Source organism: Netta rufina (genome assembly GCF_964035555.1).
Source record: "Netta rufina genome assembly, chromosome: 14".
In the NCBI taxonomy this organism is placed as follows: Eukaryota; Metazoa; Chordata; class Aves; order Anseriformes; family Anatidae; genus Netta; species Netta rufina.
Window position 1 is genome coordinate 9,231,215 of NC_140137.1, and position 10,340 is coordinate 9,241,554.

At 56.9% G+C, this 10,340-nt stretch overlaps 1 protein-coding gene across 3 annotated transcripts in view; it reads left to right on the top strand.

The window, feature by feature from the left end:
• The window catches only part of CXXC5 (CXXC finger protein 5), a 35,321-nt gene extending 26,449 nt beyond the window's left edge, over positions 1–8,872 (top strand). For 2 of the 3 annotated variants that reach the window (XM_084295028.1, XM_084295029.1), the window contains exons 2-3: positions 2,311–3,322; positions 7,204–8,867. In XM_084295028.1, coding sequence (XP_084151154.1) covers positions 2,537–3,322; positions 7,204–7,248 — 831 coding nt within the window. In that variant the 5' untranslated portion in view covers positions 2,311–2,536 and the 3' untranslated portion in view covers positions 7,249–8,867. Of the gene's footprint in view, positions 1–2,310; positions 3,407–7,203 lie in introns of all 3 variants that reach the window. The other variant, XR_014618838.1, reaches the window with a different exon arrangement.
• Positions 8,873–10,340: the final 1,468 nt, after the last annotated feature.

Consider the following 10,340-nt stretch of genomic DNA (forward strand, 5'->3'; position numbering starts at 1 on the left):
CCCTTGGAAATAACTGATGGAGACGGAGACCGCAGCGTGCTGCTGTGCAGAGAGAGGCGTGGAGGTGCAGGGCTGCCAGGAGCACAGCCAGGAGGGAGCCGGGCAGCGGGGAGGGGGGGGCTTGGCGGCAGCAGCAGCAAGCTCCAGCTGGGACCGACGTCCTGCAGCCAGTGCCCTCCCTGCTTCAGTGCCCACGCAGCGGGGTGTCAAAGAAGGGGGTGCAACAAAGAGCCCCAAAAAGTGTCTGAGTGGTATCAGTCAGCTCAGGCTCCGTCGGATTACGGGGGGGACAGAAGCGTGAGTTTGGCAGGCTGGTAAATCCAGGTCTGATCCAGCACCGTGCCCTGGGGCTGCCGATCCCTGCTCAGCGGCTGGGTCTGGCTGTGAGCTGCTGCCCGGGTGTGCGGGGCAGGGGCCGAAGTGGAGTGTCCCTGTGCAGCCATGTGGCACTGGGGTGAGCCCTGCTGGGTGTCACACGCTTGGCACTCACCCCCCGAACCGCACCTAGGTGGCCACGGCCCTTCCTTCACCTGGGCAGCGGCTCGGTGCCAGCTGCCCGGAGGCAGGAGCTGCCCACCCGGGGGGGGAGCAGGGCTTTGCCCCGAGCGGCGGAAGAGGAGAAGGGCCGCAGGAAAGGCGGTCACAGGCGGGCGTGAGATAACGCCGCCGGGCTGCTTTATCTCACATCCTCCCGTTAGATGCTTTTCCTGCCGCGCTCCCCTCCTGGCCCCAGCGCCGCTGGCTTTTTGTCGTTAAGGTGTGACCCGGCCTAACGCCGCAGGAGCGAGCTGGGGATGGGGACGGGGCCCGCTGCTCCCGCTGCTCCCCGGCACCCCGCGGCCGCCCGGACGGAGCCACGTCCTGGCCTTGCTGCCGACCTCTCCCTGCCCGGCCCGGGGCTGGGCCACAGCACTGCACACGTGGCCGCCAGTCGGAAGGGCAGGCTGTCCTGCCGCTGCAGCCCTCCCTTCCCACGTGAATTGGAGAGCTCCAGGCTGGAACCCGAGTCCTGCATCGATCCACACTGCATCTTAAATCCCGCAGCAGCTGAAGCAAGCGGTTTTAGTGCAAGGGGTGGGGGTGTTTTTCTCCGCAGGCGAGCTGTCTCCTGTGTTGGGGTGAGATGGGCTCTCTTCCTGTTCCAGTAATGTGGTGTTTGGCACGGGGACCTTGCCCCCGTCAGCATCTAACGGCGGTGCTGTGAGGCAGTGTGCAGAGCTCTGCTGCCGGGCTGTGTCTGGAGGAAGCATCCTGGGCTCTAGCAGGGTGCAGGCACCACGAGGCCGGGCACGGGGGTCTCAGCAGAGCCTTCCGTGTGTGGCCGTCTCCCTGCACAGCGAGGGGCTGCAGCCGAGGGGGACCTGTGGGACAGCGGGGCCGTAGGAATGCTGCCTGCGCGGGGGCTGCTGTGCGCAGCCTCCCCAGGGCAGCGTGGCAGGCGAGGGGCCCCCTCCGGCACTGCCCTCCCCCAGCTGCTGCTGGGGTGGGGACGTGGGTTCCTGCTCCGCTAAGCCCTGGAGCTTTTCTCCTCTAAAGCCTGATTACTCTGGCGGTGCCTGTGCGTGCGTGCATGCGTGCGTGCTCGGGAGGGGAGGAGGAGGAATTTCACAACAACAAGTGTTTGCAGCCACACTGGGCCCAGCTGCCCCCGACGCGCCCGAGGGGCTGCGGCGTTGCTGCTTCTGCAGGGAGGAACCGAGCCGAGAGGGCTCTCCCAGCACCTCTGCCGGAGCAGCAGTGCCCGTGGTGGCCGTGTGGGCAAAGCACTTGGGGACACGGCACCGGCGGGTGGCGAGGGGCTTGGAGCTGGATGCTGAGGCTGCCCTGGGGCTCCCGTCACCCGTCCAGTGGTCTGGGTACGAGGGCGCAGGAAGAGGCTGAGGAGGGCAGCCTAACCGTGCTGGGCGAGCAGCATCCGCAGGGGGGGAGCCGTGGTGTGCCAGCTCCGGGGCAGCCTGTAGGCGCCTGCCCTGCCTTCCGCTGCGGGGCCGCATGCTGCTGGAGCAGAGCAGGAAAGGAGACCCGTGACTTCCCTGGGGTTTCAGTCCCTGGGGGAGGAGAGGCGGGCACAGAGAGCCCTTAAGCTGTGCGGTGACATTGCTGCCGGGCCAGGACTTCCTTTGTGCCCCCCGATTTCTGTCTGGATGGCGACCCTTTTAAAGAGCAGCGGAACGGATCTCCACCGAGGTCCGTTCCCTGGAGTTTCTTTGTTTGTGGCGCTGAGACTTTCATTGCAGGGGGAGGAAGAGATGCTTTGAAAAGCCTGTTTGCTCTTGCCAGTACTAACTCTCTTTTATTTTCTACTTCCAGAGCCGTATGTTTTGTATCAGAGCCGCAGAGTATGTCTTTGCACTGAAATTGTACTGAAGACCTTTGCAGCCGACCCTGGAGGATACGCCCCGTTCATGAGCGTTCCCGTTTAAGCTTTCTCCGGTGGCTGGTGTGCTGGTGCTACAAGAAGGGCTTTGGGGGTCTTCTGCTTTGGTTTTGGGGTGCTTTTTTTTTGGTTTGGTTTTGTTGTTCTGCTCCGTGCACCATGTCGAATTCGGGCTCCCATCAAGACACTGGGAACAAGCCAGAGACGGAAAAAAATAATCAAGATGACTCTCATCCCCCTGTCAACTCCGAAAGGAGGAACAAAAGTGGAATAATAAGTGAACCTTTGAACAAAAGTCTTAAGAAGTCCCGTCCACTCTCCCACTATTCCACCTTTGGTAGCAGCAGCTCGGTAAGCGAACATTCAGAGAAAGGCAACCCCTTAACTAATGGCAACGAAGCAACTGTGGAAAAAAGTAATTCTACCTCAAAGCACAAAAACATCTCTAGTATGCTGAGCAAATTAGACAGGGTGTCAGAAATCTCCTCAGAAGGACAGAACGCCCTACAACAGTTTGCTCAGTCGACAGAAATGCTCAAAAGAGTGGTACAGGAGCATATTCCTCTAGCAAGCGACCATGGGACTGGTATCTCTGATATGGAGGCAGTCTCAGCTGCAGAGACAATGAACAGCCCCTCTGATTTTCCTTACCTGGGGGCTTTTCCCATCAACCCAGGCCTTTTCATTATGACCCCTGCTGGCGTGTTTCTGGCAGAGAGCGCGCTCCATATGGCTGGCTTGGCAGAGTATCCAATGCAGAATGAATTGGCATCTGCCATCAATTCGGGGAAAAAGAAACGGAAAAGATGTGGCATGTGCCCGCCCTGCCGAAGACGGATAAACTGCGAGCAGTGCAGCAGTTGTAGGAATCGCAAAACTGGCCACCAGATTTGCAAATTCCGAAAATGTGAAGAACTCAAAAAGAAGCCTTCTGCAGCACTGGAGGTAACCGGCCCCTGTCAGGCACCCTAACCCTTCCTTGGGCTGCTCTCCTGGGTTCGGATCTTGCCCTAGATAATAAAACACCTGGTACTTCTTACTTTTTTTCTTTTCCATTAACAGTTCTCACCACGAATTGTGTGCTTTCCCAGTGCCCCTGTCCCTGCCCTTGCCCTTCCTTATGTACTGGGGTGAGCGCTGGGCTCCCTCCCCACCCCAGGGTGATGGTGGCCCTTGTGTTGGCATCTGCTTGAACGCCAGTGCCAGCATCCATAGAGGGGTCACAGTGTCAGCTCTCCACAAGCCAGGGAGCAGTTTCTAACCCGGTGGCTGGCTCGAAGGATGGCAGAGGTGTCTTTCAGGGTAGAGCTTGTGAGCAGTAGTGGTGGCGAAGCCTGTGTTTGCGGTGCACTAGGAGCCCAGCCCTTCAGCATGCTCTTTGTTCCAAGAGGGAGCGAGGACGCCCGTGTTTTTGGGTGGGAAGTGGCTGCAGCACAAGTGTTGGGCAGGATGCAGGCGAGGGCACATTTGGCATGTGGGGCCGCTGCGTCTGTGCTGGGGCGATGTTTTTTATCCCCAGGGCAGAGTCTGGTGAGGTTCACTCAGGTGCATCCCTGACTCCGTGCATTGCCAGGAGTGGGTGAGTGCCAGGGGCAGCTGCTGTGCTGTGGGATGCAGCCCCTGGTCTGGGTGCCTGCTTTGGTGCCTTGTGGAGCATCCCCTCATGGCCCCTGCCTTGCTAAAATGGTCAGGGAAGGTGCATTGTTGGCATGGGGACTGCAGGAATGGTCAGGTGTCTGGAGTCATGGGATTCAAATTCACCCTGGGCCATGCATGCCTGGCATAGCACGTGGTCAGCCCTGGTGGGTGCAACATGGATGAAGGCTTGGGGTGCTGGGAAGCAGCTGTGCTGGGCTGAGAGCTGTCTGCGGGCTCCCCCATGTATCATGCCTAACCTGGGTGTGATTTCTGTGGGAGCACATCCAGACGTCAGCTGTGCCTCTGTGCTTCCTTGTCCTCCTCCTGCTGCTGAGCGCACCCACAAAGCTGGCAAAGGCTAGAAGTCACCCTGACATCAGCCGGATCATGCGTCCTGGCACGAGGGCATTGCCCGTGCACTGCTCTTCCCAAAGAGATAACCCACTGTTTCCCTAACCATGTTCTACGTTTTCAATTAGCATCAGCTCTGAATGAATAGTGAAGGGGAAAAAAAATCTATTTGGGCGGTGGGGATGAGGAGAGAGGGACTGTGTCTTTCAAAAACCGCTGTATTGCTAAATTATATTCTTGTTCTAATTTGCTGAGTCAGTGATCTGGAAAAAGGGAGAAAGGAAAAAAAAAAGTTCATCTCTTCGGAAGAGTCCTAAAACGGGTCAATAGAATCAGAGCTCGCATCAGCCGGAGGAGCTGCTTCCTTCTCCTGGCACAGTTCTGGTTTGGGGACGATAAATAGCTTGGGGAGCCCAAGAAATGGTCACCCCCTTGATGGTTTTCCTGTTCCGCAGCTGGCTGGGAGTTTGGAGCTGCTCAATTTTGTAGCATTGAGGCCTGTCCTTCCTGGGTGCGGGATTGTTAAGGTTGAGGAAAAGTTGGTGATGCTTGAGCAGACATAGGTTGCTCTGGGGCATTGGCATCTCTCTTTTGGAGCAGATCCTCCTGGAATGCCACTGTCAGGATATCAGCTTGTGCTGTGCATTGATCTTGGTAGGGCTGAACAAGATTGTGTCCCTGTGTGGCTGGGAGAGGGATCCTTGGGCTGATGTCCCAAGGTCAGCTGTGTCATTCGGTCTCGGCCCACATCATCCAGCATTGGTGGCTGCATTGCCTTAGGCCAGCCTCAGAGCAGACACCAGAGCCACTGCCACCTGAGTACCCTGGAGCCCTGCCTGGAGGTGGCGGTGGTTCTGGGGGGGCAGAGATGCTGATACCTGGGCAGCTCCATGGGCTGCTGGTCCTGCCTGGGCATCAGCACGTGGCGGTGCTGAAGTTGAGCTGAAAAATTCATAGGGTTTTTTGAAGCGTTGTCCCCCACCATGGGGGACTGTACTAGAGCTGACAGGGAGAAGAGCAGCCCGCAGTGACCCTGCTGGGCTGTGTCAGCCTGCCAGCCACACGTGTGGGTAGCAGCATCCTCAGAGAGCCCGGGCAGGGGCCGCAGCTGTGATTAAACATTGATCTAAAATCAAGCAGTAAAAAAAAAATAGAATTAAACCTTTATGGCAACATAAAAATCAGGCTAAATCCCCATCCTGCCATTAAGCTTTATCTGCACGTCTAAAAAGCCTGAATAACCAGTCGCCACTGGTGTCCTGCTGTGGTGGCTGTGGGCTGAGGCTCCAGGGCCAGCGAGGCAGGTGGGACGCTTGGACAGCAAGAAGGACTGATTCAGAAAACCCACTAGTTCCCTGCAGCTTCTCCTAACCAGGAAGAGTGAGCTCAGGATGGGCTGGGAAGAGGGATGGCCTCACCAAGCCTTGGTCCAGTGCCTGGGGTTGTTTCCCTTTGGTATCTCGTGCTCATTTGTATGTGGAGAAACTGAAGGAGGAAGCTTTCATGGGTGCCCTAGGTTTTGGCCTGCTGTCCCATCTGAGGCACATCTTCTTGGTGATCATGTTGCTGTGTTCTGGCTAACACCACTTGGCCTTGCTAACATCATGGTCCTTGCACAGGCCACCTGTGGTCTCATAAACTCTGGCTTCCCACTTCTATCCAGCAAAGAGGTGGGAAATGTCCCACCTCTTTCTGGGTAGCCAGGTCCTCCTCTCAGAGGAGCACAGAACTTCTCTTGGAGCCTTCTCCCCACGCCAGATCTCTCCTCTTTCCTTTCCTGGAGGTGGCTTCAGAGAGGTGCTGTGTGGTGTCAGGCACTTTGTCCCGTGCAGGATTGAGCCTGGTCAGGGTCGGACCATGTTAGTGGCTGGCTTCATCCCTCTTCCCCCCCCCAATTTAGCGAGATGCTGAGAGGTGGTGCTGGGGCTGTGCAGCAAGAGCCCCAGGCTGCTCTTGCGAGGCATCATTAGCCCTCTTTAGGTGCTGTGCAAGCCCAGCCAGCTTACCCCCTGCCTCAGTTTCCCTCCCCCTGCCCTCACACAGCTCTCTGCCAGCTGGGGTGGGCATTGAGGCGATGCAGTGCACTGCAGGATGTGGCTGGGCGCTCCGTTTCTCTGCCTGCTGTCTGTCTGTCCATCCCTGACATGGGTGGGTGGCCAGGGCCCTCGTGGTGGGCAGGCTGCAGGAGACTGGAGGGGACGGGACACGAGGGGACAGAAGGGGACAGGATGAGCTGGCTGTGCCTGCCACGGCAGTGGCGGCTCGGCTCGGCCCAGCCATTGTGCTTGCTATCGGCCGGAGGGGAAGCCGGAGGCCATGCCATTGTGTCTGCGTGGTGCGGGGACAATCGGGGGGTGGCTTTTCCAGGTGCCCCCTGGGGAGCCCAAGGCTGGCCAGACCTTCCCCCCAACACCCTCAGAGGGGCTTGGGAAGGAGGGAAGTCAGGCTGGGTGGGTGCTGCGGGGATGGCCACGCAGGCCGGTGTCCGGCATGGAGGCCTCTGCCACTGCCCCTGCAGCAGCTCAGCTGCTGCCCGTGGCCCTGTGCAGAGCCTGCCGGGGGTGCTGGGCCTGGCCTCAGCGGGGCCAGGTGCCTGTGACGGCTGTGGACCAGTGTCCTGGGTGGGCTTTGCCATGCCTCGTGCGGGCTGCCAGCCCGTGTGGCCGAGTGGCCGTCCCTGATGGCCTTGTCACTGCTGTTGGGCACTTGCTGCCCCGGGAGCCAGGCCGGTGGCCCCCAGCAGCGGCTGCGCGTGGAGGTAGCTGAGCTGGCCCCAGCCTAACGCCTTGTCCCTTCTTTGTTCTGTTCCTCCCTCCCCTGTCTCTCTTCCTTTCCAGAAGGTGATGCTTCCTACAGGAGCCGCGTTCAGATGGTTTCAGTAGGAACGGGAATCCCAAAGCTCTGTCATCCAAGTGCAATGTCACTGCTTGCTTGTGTTGTCTCAGGCAAGGGATTTTTGGCTGAAATGAATGGATGCACCTGTGTCTCTTTAGAACCAAAAATATTTTCTCGCAAATTTCATTCCTGTTTTTATAATTTTTTTTTTTTTTGCGTTTGTTTAACATCTTCGAGTCCTAGTCAGACATTTAACTGCTTTTCAAATAAAATAATTAAAAGAAAAAAACAATGGATCTGTAAAGTACCAAGACTTAATAGACAGAGTATGGACAATCAGTTTCTTTCTGTGTTTTGGTGTTGATGTTGTTTATGTGTGAAAGATGCAGTACTTGTGTAGGGAATGTAAATTTACAGTAACCTTTTAAAATCTAGTTACTAATAAGCACTACTGTAATTTAGCACAGTTGTTTAATTGCACCCTCATTTATACTTTTTATTTGATTATTTCCCATCATACAATAGAGTGGATAGTTTCTAGAATGCCTCAACTTCATGTTTATAAATGAGAATATGTTTAAAGCGATGTAGTATCCCTTCTCCTAGCCATTCACGTATGTAAGTTTAACCAGCAAGAGGTTTGGTATAAAAGATGGAAGAAAACAATTGCTACAAAAAATGGTGGTCTTTGAAAAAGGAAAAAAAAGAATAAAAAAAAAAGAAAAAAATGTCATTGTTAGTTTATTAATATAGAACAAGAAATACTGCATACAGAAAAAATCCTAATTGCAATGGTTTACTTCTAGAAGTAATTTTTGTAAACTTACTGAAGTTAAAATCAAAATAAAAATAATATTGCAGGACCTGTGCTGAAGCAGTTATGAAAAGTGATATTTCTCTTCTGTTCAAATCCCCGTCTCTCCAGCTCTCTACATCATTAAATTGAAATGCTGTTTGTAATGTTTTAGCGATCCAGGCTGTTTTTGTGAATAAAATGAATGCATGTTTTGTGTCATGATTTACAGCTTTGTTATTTCTCTCCATCCCCGTTTCAAACAGTTCTGGCCCCCTCGTGCCCGCTGTGCTGCCTGCGCAGCGGCCGGCACCCATGGCCTCTGTGCGCTTGTTGCACCAGATGCACTCCTGTCCCTTTGCTCCTGGTGGTTCGTGGTGGGTCCCCAGCAAAGGCTGCACGGTGGCCGTGCTGGGCGGTGGAGGATCCTCCCCTGGTACATGGGTGTGTGTGGTCACCCCCTTTCCTCGTGCCCTGGAGCAGCAGGGAGGGAATCGCTGCACTGTGGGCGTGCAGGGAGGGGAGATGCTGCGTCTCTGCGAGGGTACCCCGGGGATAGCCTACAGCTCCTGAGCTTGCCACTCCACGCCTTTCGTCATCTCCCACCCCTGGGATGGGCCCAGCCCCTTGGCAGGGGCTCACCGTGGACCCTGTGCCTGCCCAGGGCTGGGACACCAGGACATCTCAGCACCTCCCATGGAGATGCACCGCTGCACCCAGCTCTACTGTCTGCGAGCAACAGGGAGAGTGTCGGCACCATGGGGACCCCACCACATCCCGGCAAGGGAGACGCAGCAGTGAAATAAAACGATAACCAAGGAACTGCACCGACGCCGAGATCTGCACGTTTCATCCCGGCAGTGGCTGGGTTAAGCCGTCCCTGTCTCCTCCCAGGTATATTTCACAGCCTGACCTGCCTGGAGTTTTGCCGTGGAGCGCATGCCATTTGTTTTTGTAAAACAATATAATTAACATGCCACAGATAACTGCATTGAGACTTGTTTTGTCAGGACAAGTACAAAACGAACCTGTAGAGAAAGGAACTCTTCAAGGTAAGGTGAGGTGGTGGCGGTGTTGGGGAAGCAGTTGTCCAGGTGTCCAGGCCAGTTTTGTGCAGGACCCTGGGTCAGTGGGACAGGGGACGCTGGCTGTGGCACTGTTCCAGGCATCCGAAGGCTTGGGGTGCCGTGTCGTGCTCCCCATTGTGCTGGGGGGGTGGAAACCAGTACTCCCTACCACTAGGGAGGGGTGCCGGCTGCATGGGAGTATGAGGAGCATTGCCCCAACGAGGAGGCTGGTGTGCTGAGCCCTGGGATGTAGCTGAGCTTTGTCCCAGCTCCAGCATCTGCTGGCCAGATGTGCACCCTGAGGGAGGGAGGGAGGGCAACAGGGCAGCGACGGAAGGATGGTGCGTGGGCTCCTCGCCTGTGGGCAGCGACCTGCCCAGGACAGGCACTGCAGGAAGCGCCTCAGGGCGGACAGGAGAATGTCCCCAGCCTCCATCTCCAGCAGCCTTCGACCTGGCTGCCCCCACGGCCGGCTGCTCCTGGAGGCAGGAGCGTGGGTGGGAGCTGGGCACTGCTATCTGCCGTGCCCCGTGCGCTGCTATCCCGTGCCCGGGATGGTGAGCTCGTGGGGATGGAGCCAAGCCAGGGCGGTGAGGGACAGATCTGCATGGCTGGTGTGGACAGACAGACCCTGCTCGTGCCCCGGGGCACGCATAGCCCTGCACCAGCGTGACACTAGCAAGGGTGTGTGGGGAGATGTTTCCCAGTTCGTGATGCTTGGGCAACAGCAGAAATCACTTAGTGGGAACATGTGTGGGGGTGCGTTCTGGAGAAAAGGAGTCTGGCTGTGTTTTTATGACTGCGGCTAACATTTGGGACTGTGAATACTGGGGGGAGGGGGGAGAAGGGGGGTCAGCCCTTAACCCATGCTGAGAGAGCGTCCTGGGGAGGGGGCAGAAACAGAGAATGACATGCAGAGCCCCGACCCCATGGGAGGCAGAGCAGGGAGCTGCTTCATCCCCCAGCAGCCATAGCCATGGGCTGCCCTGCAGGGCCAGACCCAGGTGTCCCCCTTCTCCCCCCAAGTCCGGGGCCAGGTGTGGAGCTGGGGGGTCCTGGCCATGTCACCCCCAACCAGTCTGTGCTTGGTGCTGTGTGTGCAGCCATGGGAACATGCTGCATGGGCACGTGTCCCTCCTACCTCTACAGGCATCACCCCAATTTGGAGCTTTGTGGCAGCCCAAATGCTCCAGGGAGCCCCTTGGGAGTCGAGGGAGATGTGAGCAGCACCCAGCCCCTGTGGGCAGGGAGAGTTGGAGCAGGACAGCGAGGTAAAGAG